At 31.5% G+C, this 17,315-nt stretch overlaps 1 protein-coding gene across 1 annotated transcript; it reads right to left on the bottom strand.

The window, feature by feature from the left end:
- Positions 1 to 129: 129 nt before the first annotated feature.
- Positions 130 to 16,210, bottom strand: LOC110694454 (potassium channel AKT2/3-like). Its single transcript, XM_021871626.1, has 11 exons — positions 15,785 to 16,210; positions 13,035 to 13,253; positions 9,052 to 9,210; positions 4,345 to 4,402; positions 3,873 to 4,190; positions 3,535 to 3,774; positions 2,793 to 3,113; positions 2,483 to 2,671; positions 2,149 to 2,224; positions 1,351 to 1,881; positions 130 to 456 (listed from the first exon to the last, which is right to left on the bottom strand). The coding sequence occupies exons 1-11, from the start codon at positions 16,009 to 16,011 to the stop codon at positions 332 to 334; spliced, it is 2,463 nt and encodes an 820-aa protein (XP_021727318.1). The 5' UTR covers positions 16,012 to 16,210; the 3' UTR covers positions 130 to 331.
- Between the last annotated feature and the right edge of the window lie 1,105 nt (positions 16,211 to 17,315).

The raw sequence follows: 17,315 nt of genomic DNA, 5'->3' as shown, positions 1-17,315 counted from the left end.
TGATGCATAGCATGTTACCTAGACCAACTGAAGCTTTGTAGCAAATCTTAATTTTTTGCAGGCATAGTACTTATGTTGCTTCAAAATTAAGCATAATTATTAAAATGATTTATGTAATAACCAGGATAATTAAGAATGATTTATGATTCCTTCATTTCCTTATGACCCTTGAAATTATACTCCGGTCACACAGAAATTACTCTGTATCCTGATTGTCTTAACTAAATATAATTTCTATATTTACAATTTTCTAGTTGAAGCGAAAATTTTAATACTAAGTATTTCATTTTAATCATTGATGCATCTTTAATTCTTGTCACACACAAATGTGTCATGAAATTTCATTTTCAAGTACATATAATTTATCATTGTCTCTAATCACTTGAATGGAATCAATCTCTGCCCCTTCTTCATTTACAATTGTTATATTGTCTGCATTAACTTCGAACTTTTGCCCTGTCATTCATATAACAAAATCAAATCACTAATTACAATCAATAATTTAAAAAAAAAAAAAAAAAGGACAAACTTGTATCATAAGGAAGTCATACACAATGATCAAAGACCAATAAGTTTTATTTGATCCAATGAAAAACTGAATAAATTACATACATCTTTTTTCATATTTAAATCATCTTTTTCATATAGCAGATTGAAGAAAATACCAAAATTGCAAGGGTACCCTTTTTGTTAAGCTACACTAAATTAATTTCAATTTTTTTTTTTAAAAAAATTGATTATCCAATTTCGCTTAGTTTCCTCTATTATATTCATGCATTACCTGATTTTTCATTAATTTTCTCCGGACCTTATATTGGCGCTAACATTTAATTTCGCAACTATTATTGATTTTTCTACTATGTAATAACTCTATGTGAAAAAAGATGTATTATAAAGACACTGATATAGAAGGGATTTGATTTCATGTCTTGAATACCACATACTTCCTCCGTTTTTTTTATTGCATCATAGGATTTTGGAGGCAAAATTTAGTAGTGGAAAAAAATAAGAGAGAGAAACGTAAAAATACAAAATTGTCAATGTAATGTAAGATAAAATAAAAAGTAAGGGTATGTTGGGTATTTGCAGTGTGAACATATATATTTTTTATCCAAAAAAGGAAATGATGTAATAATAAGTAAACTTCCTAGAGTAGTAAGTGATGCGATAAAAAAAGAACGGAGGAAGTAAAAGACTTTAACCAACAAAGGTAGTTGACATTCACATTATTTCGTATAATTTTAGCTTTATTACTAACTAGAATTCAAATATAATACGTTAATGGTGAAAAAACCAATTAATAATATTTTTCTAACAAAAGGGAATAGAATATTAAGCTAGAAACCATACCTGCAATTCTTTTGAGTTCCTCAAAAGAACTTGGCAATTTAATAAGCCTTCCAGTTGCATTTCTATCAAATGTGTTGCTTATAATTGGATGCCCCTTGTATAAATTTATCCTTGCACAAAACTGGTCATTCTGCCTATTCACTAAGTTTACTTCTTTATATCCAGGATTTATTTTTTGCACCTTATTATGTAGCACGCATAGATCACCAGCGGTGAAAATCGACGAAAATGTGTGACCATTAAGGTCACTAGTTTTTGCACCATGGGCTATTAGTAACTTTGCTACTTCAAGATGATTAGTTGCTAAGGAAACTTGAAGAGCTCTTAAGCCATGAATATTCTTCGAGTCAGGATTTAATCCACATTGTAACATATCCTTGATCACTTCGATTTCGTTGCGTTCAGTTGCTGTGGTAAGAAGATCGCCTGCTACATGTGGATCAGAAATAGTAGCATAATTGTATAGCAGTTGGAATATCTTGTAGTGTTTTGATGTTATAGCATCCCATAAAGCTGTGTTGCCATTCACATCTGTAAGAATTCATGATATGTTAGATGATATCGAGTTGGTTTGTAGGCATTAATTCTGTGATATGAAATTAATAAAGCACAGTCGGATCCAGGATTTTAAACTAACAGCGGACACCATAGCTATTGTACACGTAAATCTGTAACTTCTTTTTTTAAAGGTAAGAAAAAAAAAAAAAACATTAGGAGACCCTCCTTACGAGGAGAGTTTTTAAAATGCTTAATATTCGTCCATGTAACTAAGAAGTCCAAAGTACTTGTAATATATACCTTGTAAAAGTACATTGCATCCATGGTTTAGAAGCACAACAACACATTCTTCATGTCCCCTTGAAGCTGCTTCATGCTAAATAAATCATAGTGATGACAAGTTAATCAAAATAAATTTACCACTCATCAATAAGAGAAAAGAGTTAATTTATAATTAAACTTATTCAAATTAATTTGTTTGTTTACTTTCTCTAATCATTTCATCAAATAACATTTATGTCAAAGTGTTGTGTTATAGCTACTTAAAATAGAGGAAACAATCTCTTCACTTTGAACTTCTAAAAGATGAAATGAACCCAAATGTTTGAGGCTTTAAAATGGACTTAAACATTACCAATGGAGTTCTTCCACGAGAGTCGCAAACGTTCGGATCAAAGTTTGCATTGAGAAGCTTGCCAAGAAAAATGCTATTTCCAGCAGCAGAAACATTCAATAAAATCAATGCTTTGACTAATTCACCATCTCTTTCTGCATTCTCAATTAGCCATTCTCCCACTCTCAATATGTTAAGCTTCCTATTATGCTGTCAATAATATGGAATTATGCATACGTGTACATGTTAATAAACTCGATCACCATATCTAAAGGTACAAACTAACCGCGTAAACTAACTGAAAACAATCGATGGAGTACGTAATACTAACCAGAAGAAAGTTGTTAACCATAACAATATTATCTTCTTGTCTAATCTTCATTGCTTCAATAAGATTAGAAGTTTTTAATCTGAGAAGTTGTGCAAGTGTTTTCGTACGAAAAGTGAAGGCTTGTGGAGTAGAACAAATAGCAGCAACCTCTCCAAACATATCTCCGGCTTGCAAACTTCCGACGACAATCTCTCTCTGATTACTTTCATAATCTATCATCTCCACTTCTCCAGATACTATAATGTATATGTCATCTGCTGCTTCGTTTTGCATTATTATGTCTTCTCTTGGAGGCAAGTACTCTGCCTTTGTTCTTGCTACCTTGTTTTATGAAGCATACATATGGTCAAATTTTTAGATTATTTGGACTATGAATTAAGTCTTTAAAAGTATACTTAACATACTGTAGATACAACAACAGCAATAACAATAACAACAAAGCCTTAGTACCAAAATGATTTAATGATATGGATTGACTAACATGAATCGTCATAAGAAACTGCTCGTAAAAGAAAAAGAGCATAGCAATATATAGGTCTTGTATATACTATATTATGTCTTCTCTTGGAGGCAAGTACTCTGCCTTTGTTCTTGCTACCTTATTTGAAGCATACATATGGTCAAATTTTTAGATTATTATTAAAAAGTATATTTTGTTAACATAGATCTTGTATATACTCACCCAAATTCATTTAAAAAAATGGCTAATTTAAAAAAGTGATGCATTTAAAAAAGTATATACCAGTTGTAGGAGAGTTTTCCTTGAGACACCGCGGAACAAGTATACATTTTCAACAGTTGGGAGGAACAAATGCTGGCAAATGCTCTTATAGATGGAGTTTGGGAGTTGTTCAATTAGTTGGAATTGATTCAAATTTTCAGCCTTAAATCTCAAGCACATATACCCTAATATTTGCTCCTTCAACCTTGTTGGTAGCCGGTTTCTTCCTACGAAGCTTGATGCTGCTTCTATGCTACTTCTCTGCAGTTAAAAAATTCTAACACCGAGTCATTCACAAACTATATACTTGTATTACTCGATTTGTTCCATAGTACTATTAAAGAAAGTGATGGCCTTACGAATTCCATGGTACGACGTGTTCCTTCAACAACTAAGTTAGTCATATTGCCAATGAGATAGGCTGTGAGGCTTAAGTTAAAGAGCATATAAAAGATGATAAAAATCATTTCAATGGTGTTATTGGCATGCAAGTCGCCGTAGCCCACTGTGGTCATAGTGGTGATCGACCAGTAAATGGCGGAAATGTAACGAACCCAAAGGCTTGTTTCCCTGAAGTTTGGATTTATTGCTCCTATCCATGTCTTCCCCTCGTGAGGGTATCGATCTGCTAGCAAGTAGTATAGACATCCGGCGCAGTGTACTAAAAACAATGTCACCTACATAAACGTGTCTATATTAGATAAAAAATAATAATAATTTTGAATGTTAATCTTGTTTTTTCTTCTAAAAATTAAAAATGTTTTTTTTTTTTTCAAAACAAACATGAACATAATAGCATTAACACGACATAGCTAGGATGCTTTTACTTACAAATAGAAGCCTAGCACATCGGACCCAAAAGTAGCTGAACCTGATATCTTTCTCAAGCCTACAATTATAATTTAAAGCCAGTTAAAAAAAAATTGAAAAAAAACTCGCAAAACAATTATATTTTGTAATTAGAGAAAAAAAAAAAACTTGGCCAAGAGTTAGAAGGTACTCCTAGAAAAAAATACACCATTCCTCGAATAAAACATGCGTACAAAATTGGTCAAAATAGAAAGATGTTAGAATATATGGCAATATATTCTAGTCTGACATTGTATATAACTAATTATGGTTAGTGTATATTTCCTAGCCTAGTTTATAGCCTTAATTGTAGCTAGTTAGTTGCCAAGATTATCTCTTGTATTTGTATATTTATACCCAAAAGATAATCAATGGAAAGATCAACGATCAAATCACTTTCAAAAGATCAATATCAAACGGAGGGAGTATGATTCAAATCCAATAATCCAACTTATATCCACATTAATATAGCTAGTTGCTCAACACGAAGAAGTCAGTCTCAAAGGTTTCTGGTAAAGGGCGCCTCTCTGGTTCAGCCCAGCAGCCTTCTGGCTCAACAACTGGACAGCCCTGTCAGCCTCATCCAGGCCCGTACTCGTGGCCTGCCTGGAACCCTTGGCTGGGCCAGTGGCCTAGTCCACCATGCCCATATCCAGCTCAGTCTTGGACACCACGGACAGCTGCCTCTTCAACAGGCTCAAGGCCAATTGGGCCCGGGATTCTTGGTCCACCTCCTCAAGCTTTCAGTGCTCTTGACAATGGTCCAAATCCTACTCCTACCCACATTGCTGCTGCTATGCAAATGCTTGCTAATCCACATCGTCCGGATACCAATTATTATATGGACACCGGCGCCACATCTCATATGACGGCCGATCAAGGTATTCTCTCACCCTATGTAAATTCGAGCATTAAAAATCATAACATTGTTGTTGGTAGTGGTGATTTAGTTCCAATTATTGGTCATGGTAGTGCTATTTTGCCATCCCCGTACCCACCTTTTACCCTAAATCATGTTTTGCATGCTCCCAAAATAATTAAAAATTTGATATCCGTCCGAAAATTCACAACTGACAATATGGTCTCTCTTTCCTTTGATCCTTATGGTTTTTCTGTGAATGATTTACAGACGGGGGCCCACCTAATGAGATCTGACAGTACCGGTGACCTATATCCTCTCTTCCCAATCAATCAAGCCAACTCAGTCACACATTCAAATTTTACTGCTATCTCTTCCGATCTTTGGCATAATCGACTAGGACATCCTGGCGATGTTGTTCTTAGGAAATTGAGTACTCAAAATTTTATTGAATGTAATAAGGTTTGTACTTCTTTTTGTTCTTCATGCCCTTTAGGGAAACACGTTAAACTACCTTTTTTCTGATTCTATGTTGCACACTGTTTTTCCTTTTGATATAATTCATAGCGATCTATGGACTTCTCCAATTATCAGTTCTTCTGGTCATTGTTATTATCTATTGTTTCTTGATGACTACACCAAATTTTTATGGACTTATCCTATTGCAAAGAAATCTAAAGTTAAACATATTTTCCAAACCTTTCATAAGATAGTCCAAACTCAATTTGAACGTAACATTAAGACTTTTCAATGTGACAATGGCACCGAGTATGTTAATGGTACTCTTAAAGATTTTTTTGAAAATCATGGCATTCTCTTTCGTCTTTCCTGTCCACACACATCTCAACAAAATGGAAAAGCTGAACGTCACATAAAATCAATCAATAACATTATACGGACCCTTCTTGCCCATGCTTCTTTGCCTCATTCTTTTTGGCATCATGCTCTAGCCATGGCTACCTATCTCCTAAACATTCTCTTAACCAAGGTCTTAGGTTATAAATCTCCTACTCAAGCTTTTTACCACCGTGATCCCATTTATTCGGGTTTACGAGTCTTTGGTTGCTTATGTTTTCCCCTCTTCCCTTCCACTTCTATAACCAAGTTGCAAGAACGGTCCACCCCGTGTGTCTATCTTGGCCCTACGCCTAATCATCGTGGTTCGAAGTGCTATAATTTATCAAATGGTAAAATCATCATTTGTCGGCATGTGATATTTATTGAAAACGAGTTTTCGTTCTCCAAATATCACACCCCGAAAATTGATGATTATGAATTTTTGGACTACAGTCCATTAAATCACTACCACCATTTGCGCACCACTCAACCCATTTTTCCCTCATCCCCAGCCCAGCCCGTCTCCTCACATGGGAAGCCAACATCTCCCATCTCTTCTGGGCTCTCTACTGACTCCAGCCCACACTCCCCTCCTCCTGCCACATCTCAGTCTGTGGGCTCCCAGCAGACGGCCCAGCATAGACCAGTCCTTCTCCCTCCCCCTTTGGACAGCCCACTCCTCACTTCCTCACGAAGTGAAAGTTCCTCCTCCTCCTTATCTGCCAGCAGCCCATCCAACCCCACTGCCACAGGCAGTACCGTCTCCACCCCACCCCTATTCAGCTAATCAACTACCCACTCCCATCCTATGACCACCCGATCCAAAGACGGCATTATAAAACCTAACCCGAAATATTTTTCCAGCCTAAACATGATGACCACTACCACTATTTCTCCTATCCCTAAGGACCCGGTTAGTGCTATTCGTGACCCTAATTGGAAAAATTTAATGTTAGAAGAATTTAATGCTCTTATTGGTAATCATACATGGGATTTGGTTCCTCGGCCTCCTAATGTGAATGTTATTCGTTCTATGTGGATATTTTGTCATAAACGAAAGTCTGATGGTTCTTTTGAGCGATATAAGGCTCGTCTTGTAAGTGATGAAAAAACACAACAACAGGGAATTGACTATGATGAGACTTTCAGTCCGGTTGTCAAACCGGCTACTATTCGTACTGTTCTTAGCATTGCCATTTCACACTCTTGGTCGATCCATCAGTTGGATGTCAAGAATGCTTTTCTGCATGGTTATCTCAATGAAACAGTTTATATGCATCATCCAATAGGTTTTCGCGACAAAAGTCGCCCTGATCATGTCTGTCTTCTGCGGAAATCTCTATATGGTCTCAAACAGGCCCCTAGAGTCTGGTATCAGCGGTGTGTAGATTTTGTCACCTCTATTGGTTTTACTAACAGTAGATCTGATAATTCTCTGTTTATTACAGTGATACTGCTTATATTCTGTTATATGTTGATGATATTATTCTTACATCTTCTTCTGTTCATCTCCGAACTCATATCATGGGTCTTCTGAGTTCCGAGTTCGCCATGAAGGATTTAGGTCCTCTGAGTTTTTTCCTGGGCATTGCAGTGACTCGTGATGCTAATGGTATGTTCTTGTCTCAGAAACCGTATGCCACCTCCATCATTGCAAAAGCAGGCATGTCAAACTGTAGTCCTTGTCCTACACCTGTTGACACGAAATCCAAAGTTAGTGCTTCTCATGATGCTCCATATGAGGATCCAACTAAGTACAGGAGTCTTGCTGGAGCTCTTCAGTATCTGACTTTTACTAGACCTGATATTTCTTATGTAGTTCAACAGGTCTGTCTCCATATGCATGCTCCGTGCAATGCACACATGAGCGCTTTGAAGCGTATCATACGCTACTTACAGGGAACTTAGTCTTTTGGTTTGCATCTGTATAAGTCCTCTATCAACAAGCTTGTTGCTTATACGGATGCAGATTGGGGGGGATGCCCCGACACCAGGCGATCTACTTCAGGTTATTGTGTATTCTTAGGCGACAACTTGATTTCCTGGTCATCCAAACGGCAGCCTACGTTATCTAAGTCCAGTGCAGAGGCCGAATATCGTGGGGTTGCTAATGTGGTCTCTGATTCTTGTTGGATCCGAAATTTGTTGCTTGAGCTCTATTTCCCTATTCAATTTACCTTTCTGGAAATCCGGTCCAACATCAGCGTACCAAACACATTGAAATGGACATTCTTTTTGTTCGAGAAAAAGTCGCTAAAGGCGAGGTCCGGGTATTACATGTTCCCTCTCGTTATCAGATTGCCGATATTTTCACAAAGGGTCTTCCCCGGGTTTTGTTTGATGACTTTCGTGCCAGTCTTAGCGTCCGTGCTCCCGCTTTGACTGTGGGGGAGTGTTAGAATATATGGCAATATATTCTAGTCTGACATTGTATATAACTAATTATGGTTAGTGTATATTTCCTAGCCTAGTTTATAGCCTTAATTGTAGCTAGTTAGTTGCCAAGATTATCTCTTGTATTTGTATATTTATACCCAAAAGATAATCAATGGAAAGATCAACGATCAAATCACTTTCAAAAGATCAATATCAAACGGAGGGAGTATGATTCAAATCCAATAATCCAACTTATATCCACATTAATATAGCTAGTTGCTCATCATTTCTCTCCCTCATATTCTTTCTTTCTATTTATCTAAATGAATTTTGTAATTTCAACAGTAAATTAAGACACGAATTTTCATCAAATCTTTGACAATGCAAGCCGTTAAAATATATAATGTCAACCATAGATTTAAGGCACAAAACCTTTATATATATTTACCATCAACAACTCTCAACTTATCTATGTCATTGTTGAAAACCACCTTTTAAAATCAATCTTTGATGAAATCCAGCGTAAGTTTAGTTTAAATAAAGGTTGTCGTATTTGATCGGGTGTATTGCACCCTAGTCCGCCATATAAGTAAAGGTACATAGAGTGAGTAAGATACCTGGTGAAGAATTGCTTAACTCGTCGGAGTCGCCAGAAACGAAACAATCCTAAGAGAGAATAAGAAAGGCTAAATTTGTATTTGCCAGTAAACATCAAAGCTAATGCTTCATATGGTATTGTTGATGCCACGTCCATTATTAACCATGTCGATACATACCTACAAGTACATTCATTTAAACTTTTTCTTTAGGCCTTTTCTTGTAATACTTTTCTCATAAAAAATATATAAATTGTATTATAAATATATATAAGCATTCACCTTGATTTTCTCTAATCTATACAAACTCTTAAATGGAGCTGCTACACACTAATTTATTGTGGAGCATTAATATGAGAAACACTATGATTTTTTTAATAAAAAAAAAGGTCATTATATTAAAATAAAGGTTATTATGTTAAAATAAAAGTCATTGTGATATTATAAAGGATATAAGAGGGTTTTTTTTTTTTTTTTTTTTTTTTTTTTTTTAATGATTTTTTTATATTCTGGTCAATATAAATAGTGAAGGTTGATATGTCAAAACTCTTAATCATTCTTACAAAAAAAGTAAATAATTATTTAAAGATTAATTATTTTTTCTTGATTTGCTTCATACAAGTGCATTACTACACACGCCAAAAGCTATATTAGCATTGCTATTTACGGAAAAAACCGTTTCATAAACACATATTCTCTCGGTTTTCTTTTAATTTAGTTTTTTCTTTTGATTTAGTTTTTTTTTTTTTTTTTTTTTTTTTTTTTTTTTTTTTTTTTTTTTAAGAAAAAAAATAAAAAAAACTTTTTTCATTACACTTTTGTGAGCGTCAATATCTTCAATTTTATAGTATCAAAAATAATAAAAAAGATACTATCTGAAAATTATAAGTCGATACATGACTTTTTTTTCTTACATGTTAGCATGAATTCATGATTAAACTAGTGTTTAGCCCGGACGATGTCCCAGGTCATACGTTATATATTATTGTATTATAGTTTTTATATTATACTTATATAAATGAATTGGTCAGGCTTTTGTCCCTATGAGGTATGAGGTAATAGTTACATTGATACTTATTGAGTTTATTCTTTGAGTAATTTTTTTTAATTGAACCTTGTGCTTTATATACTTTTTATTTTTACATATTGATAATGTGGTTGGTAATTGATTTAGATGGTTATATAGTCATCCTATTATAAGAGAGAGGTTGGGTGTTCGAATAATTATAGTATAGACTAGATGGAAGCCCGTGCGATGTACGGTTTTTTCATCTATGATTTTTAATTATTTGATTTACTGTATTTATTTCAGACAAAATTACAAAATTTTAATTTTTATTTTTTTTTTCTATAATCGATAATGAATTTATTAAATATAAATAAATGGTAAATATGATATTTTTTTCCGTTATATATAATATTGAATGTGAAATGATAAATTTTTAATAATTTAAATTTACCATATCTTTTATTTCGATAAAATTACCAACCTCGTCCACAACCAACCTACTACATCAATGGATAAATTGAATCGTGAAATGTTAGCCAAACTGAAATTGATATAAATTAAATCTTGAATAAGTCTTGTGTACAACGAGTGTACATTAAGTTTATTGTAAAACGGTCAGTTTGAGTATAACTTTAACTATTTTTATGGTAACTTTTACTATTTAAAGGGTAACTTTTAATTTATCGTTGGTTTGAATTTTATTTTAATTTGTAATTTCTTATAAATTCGTGATTAAAAATACTATAAAAACTAATATGATTAATCTAATACATTACAAGTTTTTTGTAAGATAAAATTTATTAATAGAAAAATAATAACTTTTGTAGTATAAAGGGTAACTTCAAGTACTTTTAACACAACTTTAACTCGTTTTATAATAAATTAACGTGCACCCGTCTTTTTAGAGATTTTGTGTTAAATCTTTACATTTATATAAAAAAAATCAATATATTTACCTATAAATGAAAAATTGTTGTGATATAAAATCAAATCTATGCATTGGAATTTTTTCATCATCTCCAAAAATAACCAAAGTCATCCATATATTAAGTATACAACATCTGATCGTATGTCATTATATAAACAAATAATCGTTAAGTATCCTAAATAAATACAATGTAACTAATAATTATAAATAAATTTATGTTATAATGATAGGTATCAAAATTTATTATAAGAGTTTATCATTTATATACTTTTTAGTTATTTTTTTTTTGAATTTCTTATACTCGTAGTATTGAATAAATAAATCTATCTTTTCCTATATTTTTACTTTATTTTTTTCATTAAAATAATTCAATTCGTGGATTATAATCTAGCATTAAAATTTTAGATACATCAAATCTAATTCGTTACTTTTATCTAGGTGGCAACGTAGTTTTTTAATTCAAGACTAAATACAAATCTTTCTTCTTATTGGTCGAAATAAGTATATTTCTTACGTGGCGCTCCTAATGCTCTCCAAATATGCCTACTTTATTTATATATATATTAGATTTTAATCTCTTTAATTGACACTGCAATAAATGATTACATCATTTGAAAATAGATGTAGTAATGAAAATCACCTTGGTCATTAATCAATGAGTCCCCTTTTATTCAATAACCATCGCAATTATTACTCTTTATTTCAATTATCTTTAATTGATATATTAATCAAAATTGGAAGTATATAAGAAGGTAGTTTGAGAAGTAATAATAAGTTCTGCCGACCTTCATGTTTATCTACCCCACCATATACGTGCAAAATCAATCATTTTCACCCCATGCAAAAGACAATCTTACGGCAATTATTGAAAATGAATTTTCATTATATAGGCCATTCTAGATAATCTTATTTTTTTTTTGGCAAATTAATTTTAGATAAAGTAAATTAAATAAAAATATCCTCAATTCGACGAAGAAAAATCGAATAGAAGAGATCCTTACAAAGTTAGGTATGTATTTGGTCTTATATAAGTAACGTACAAATATAGTAGCATACAAACTTAAATTGTTTGAAAGGAGATGAATCATATTTTTTCGTGGCATAAATTTTATAAATTTGTTTTTATTTGGGTGGTTGACAGGTAACAAGTCGTAAATAATTAGTGATATTGGCTGATATTATATTTTATTTTCTTTATAGAAAGTTTATTCATTTAATCATCAAGTAGTACCTCCAACTATATTTAAATCTTAACATTAATTAGTTGTAAGCATAATTAAGAAAATAAGAGACTGTGTTGAAGTGGTGAGTTAAATTAAGAGAAAGAGTGGGAAAAAAAGTAACTAGAAAGGATAAATTAAAGTAAGAGAATGTGAATGGAAAGCTATATATTGTGAAAAATAGGGTAGAGTTGTAAATTAGATTTGCCAAAAATAAAAAAACAAAGTGATAAAAAGTTTTTTAAAAATAAAACAAAATGGAATGAAAGTAGAACGGATACATAGAAAATTATATAGTGGATGGTTTTTTTTTTTTTTTTACCCAAGGGACACCCATTTGGTCGATACTACATTCATTTCATAATGTACATAATTTGTTGTTGTCTATATCATAATAATGTTCTCTGATAATAATTTAATTTATTTTATTTTATTTTAATTGGCAATATCTTTTTATCACCTTACCCCTTATAGACTCATAACTACAACATTTACACATTTCCACTTATTATCTTTACTTCTTTTACACATTTTCCTTACACGCATCTATCTTTTTATATACTCTTAATCTGTTCATTTTACCTTAATTCTTATGCATACGATATATGATTAGTATATAAAACAGAGGTAGTGTATACTTGTAAATATTTGTAATTCACTCATTTTACATTCATTTGTGCAAATCATAAAAAAAGGTTCAGTGTAAAAAAAATGTAGAGATTAAGTAGGGCGAGCAAGAGTAGAAATATGATTAAATTGTAAGATAATAAAGGTTAGGATAGAACAATGTGTTTATAAAAATCTGTAAACTTAAAAAAAAAATAGAAAGATTAGAAGGTAGACAAACCTTTTAGCAATCTTTTTGGAGTTATAAACAAGAAGCTGAGTTCTAGAATCAAAATAAGCCACAAAGAATGTCAAAATAATGTCGATGGCGAAAAACACATTGACGATGTTGTCAGTAACAAAAAGTTCTCTCTTTGGATACGCTTTCATGAATGCTACCTCAAACGGGTATACCCATGCTGAATATGCTACTAATCCAACCATCAATGTCTCCCAACATCTGCATTCATCAATTTACGGAAAATATTAGACTAGATAAACAGAAAAATTAATTAAAACGATTGTTAAGTTGTTGATTCTATGGTAGTCATCCTTAAAATGACTACTATTATACTAACATTTTATTGGCTAATTTTGATTTATTTTTTAACGTCAAAATTAATTATAAATCATTTATCTAATTTTTAAACTTCATTTATTAATTTTGAAATAACTCATTTATAATTTTCCTAAATAATTAACAAAATTCAGTTTTTATTGTTACTTAAATAAAAATATAATTCATAAATTAATTATGAAAATATAGAAAAAAAATAATTTTAAAAATAAGAAAAAACATTTACAATTAATTTTGACATAATAAATAAACTAAAAATCAGCCAATAAAAAATTAGTATAACAGTAGTCATTTTAAGGATGACTATCATAGAATTTTCTGCTTGTTATGGGTTAAATTGTATAGGTTAACCAAACCATAAACCTTTTTTAATCGGTGTAACAAAGCGTGTTGTAAGTAGATAAAAACAACGAAAGTATATAACTTTACTAATTTTAAAATAAATAAATAAATAAATAAATAAATAAATAAATAAATAAATAAAACTTCCTTTTATAGAATAAAGTGATACTCGCAACATTGATTAGGCTGGATGCAATGAAAAGGTAGATTATTGTGGGCACATAATATGTGAGTTGAGGTGAGTATTAAGTAGGAGTAGTTAGTCTAGCTACCTAGTATGGGTGGTGGGATATGGTATTGTTGTAATTTTGAATCAATAGGGTGGTTATATTGTATACTCATATATGGTTTAAATTTTGTACTAGATGAGTAAGAGATAAAACTGAAAATTAAATTATAATGGAGATGGGAAAAGGGTGACCACCTTTGGGAGTTTAATTGGGTAAAAATAGTGCATGCAAAAAGAAAAAGGGTGACCACATTTGGGAATTTGGGTAAAAAAAGGTGCATGTAAAAAGAAAAAAAAAATACATATAAAATTTATACGACATTTAAAATTTGTACATGTGATTATTATTTCTTAATAGCAATTGTATTTGAGTAGTTTTATGATGATTAATGAATTGAAATAGTAATAATTCACATTTTCTTAGCTAGCTATATTCACCTATCTGATCAAAGAATTAAAAACTAGATTAAGTAAATTTAATAATCAATCATGCACATATGTTCTATTCAAATTTATAGTACCAAAACTATTTAAATTTGCACTATAGCTTTCAAATAATTGCATAAACTATTTATCTAGTTTAAGATTCTAGGATTTGGAAGCTACATTATTATTTAGTGCGTTAGAACTCAAAATAGTAAAAATTAGATCACCAAAAAAAATAGGTCTAAAGCAAGGAAACCATGTGATATGATTAGGGAAGTCACACATCTTAAATGACTCAAAATTTTTCGTTTGCACGTTAATGATTAATCTATTTAGTTACTTAAAATATTATATAAAAAATCAGACAAAAATTAATTTATGGCATTTTATTTTCTTTTATAATGCCAAAAGATGGAATAAAATATTTGTAACGTGACAAATCTATAGATACGTGTATATAAAGATGCAAAGAAGAATAATAAAAGTGAAGTTATGGACAAACAAAAGTGGGTTGGTACTTAAGATAAGTATCGTCTTCTATACCAGCGGATGTGGGGAAATTAAGTACCTAGCTAGGGACGTCCCTTTGCTTCAGATTATTATTCAACCTTTAGGGACCATTATGTTTTTTGTGGTCGTCTTTTATAAACAAATAAAATAATACATTGATTGCAATAATCATAAAATTTCCAAATTTTTGTTAGGTTGAAAGTTCGAATTTGATTGAAAAGAAACTCATTTTCTCATATTAAGTTTATTATTCATGTGTCAACCATATAAAAACTAATAGTAGTCAAATAACATGGCTCGGATATTTATTTATTTTTTTACTCCTTTTTTTAATATGTAAGTACCTATGTAGTTTGGGAATTTAAAAATAATATAACATTCCCCTATTTGACAATAATTAATTCTGCCTGTAAAAATAAATAAAATAAATAAATAAGTAAAGACAATAGTGAATACTGATATTAGTGATAAACTCATTTACAATGTCGAGTTAAAAAGAAATTTTATATTTTTATAGAATTTTTTTTAATATTCTTACTCCACTTGTGTATAGACTAATTACATCAATATTCATAATCAGATCATGAGATATGTTTTACATAAAATTCTTGTACATTATTTAAAGAACACAAAATTTAACTATGACTTAACAACCCACCCCAAATTTTTATAGTTAATGAAAAATATATGATAACAATCAAGCCCGTGCTCGATTCTATCATTGCCCTACAAGTTAAGCCAACTATTCTTTATATCATTGAAAAAAATAGGGAAGTTTTTAAGTGTTGTGTAATCAGATATATCAACTTATTATTATTTTAATGTTATAATGTAAATGGCTATGATATGAACACCGAATAATTCAAATGAGACAGAGAAAAAAGGTCGGAGGGAGTAATAAATATACCTATACTTGGAATTAGTAGGAGAAAGGATCCAACCTTTAGAGACAACATCATTGTGGTTATAGCCAGAAACACCCAATGGTGGAAGAACCATTTTTGATAAGCTTCTCAAGGTGTTTGAAGATAAAGATGATGTATTTGATTCATTATTTTCTAGAATTTGATCAGTTGTTTTTGATGTTTTGGAAGTTGAAGTGCAAAGAAAACATGAGAAAACCTCTGAATCCATTTAAGGTTGGATGAAGGGGAGCGAAATAGAGGGAGAGAAAAAAAGAATGGGCTATTTAAATGAGGAATAATGAATTATTTATTTATTTTTTTCAATTTTGGCAAGAGCTAGTTGAATCATTTGAGAGGTTGGTAAAGCTCTAGAGTAAATTAGACTTTTCATTTTTTTTTAATGGATTATCAAGAAATTTAAATTATTTAATTAAATATGTTAAAAGTGAAATTTATAAATTAAGGACATATTTATACATTTATTTAAATAAATATGTAGTCCCCGCTTTTAAAATGTAGAAATGATAAGACTCATAAGAGACAAAGGTAATGGGTTCAAATATACTATATGTAAAAATAAAATTATGATTTTTATGGTCAAAAATAGAAAAAAATATATAAAAAAATAAAAATTTCCAATAATATGCTTAATGGCCTTCAATTTCATATGTGCATAAGTACATATTCCATCTATATTATTGTCATTATACACAAACTTCAATGTTACGGATCTTGTTACACTTGCAAGCTAATCTACTAGTATATTTGATTGAGAATTAATAGCCACATATAACTGTAAACATGATGGAGGTTTCTAATATACCCCACTACATTAGAAAAATAGTTTCACAAAATTATATCATGTATCTTGTCAAATATGCAACATTTATTTCTTTTTTTTTTTCTTTTTTTTGACGGGAAATGCTCATATATTATTATGGAAATTCACTAACGGAATCAAAAGCAATAGCAGAGTTTACATCATCAGGAACTTCTTCAATCCAAACTCGCATTTCTACATAATTTTTCTAATATGAGCTAATTTATGAGCTGCACCGTTGCCTTTCCTGCCAATACGAGACACTTCAAAGAACGTACAGGCCCTAGCAAGATGGAGAATGTCAGCAACAATACGACCAAAGTAGGAGTTCTCCATTTTCTTGCTCTTTAAGTGATAAATCAGCTTCAGGCTATCAGATTCCAGAGTGAGTCTAATGAGGCCAGCATCAATAGCAATCCCAATGCTATGCCTTGCTGCCATGGCTTCAGCGATATCAACTTCATAGCTGCCACTAACTCTACAGCAGGTTGCGAGCATAACATCCCCACAGCAGTCACGAACAATGCCCCCCAATCCAATTGCTTCATCTTTGAAAATTGCAGCATCAGAGTTTAGTTTGTAGGATCCAGCAGCTGGGGGGCTCCAAGCTTGAGACACCAGACTTTTATTAGCAATCTCATAATGGAGAATGGAGTTTGCCTTCTCATACTCACCAACAATGCCTGTTGCTTTCCTAATGACATCAACCACCT

This window comes from Chenopodium quinoa, unplaced genomic scaffold, assembly GCF_001683475.1.
Source record: "Chenopodium quinoa cultivar QQ74 unplaced genomic scaffold, ASM168347v1, whole genome shotgun sequence".
In the NCBI taxonomy this organism is placed as follows: Eukaryota; Viridiplantae; Streptophyta; class Magnoliopsida; order Caryophyllales; family Amaranthaceae; genus Chenopodium; species Chenopodium quinoa.
The sequence above is the reverse complement of the archived record's forward strand: the minus strand, read 5'-3'. Positions and strand labels throughout refer to the sequence as shown.

What these genes read in the sequence shown, in the direction of transcription:
- LOC110694454 (XM_021871626.1), bottom strand. Translation starts at nt 16,011, where the DNA reads ATGGATTCAGAGGTTTTCTCATGTTTTCTTTGCACTTCAACTTCCAAA. An exon ending in CACGTCGTACCATGGAATTC is followed by an intron (nt 3,775 to 3,872) that starts GTAAGGCCATCA and finishes TTTTAACTGCAG; the next exon opens with AGAAGTAGCATAGAAGCAGC. An exon ending in TGGTTAACAACTTTCTTCTG is followed by an intron (nt 2,672 to 2,792) that starts GTTAGTATTACG and finishes TATTATTGACAG; the next exon opens with CATAATAGGAAGCTTAACAT.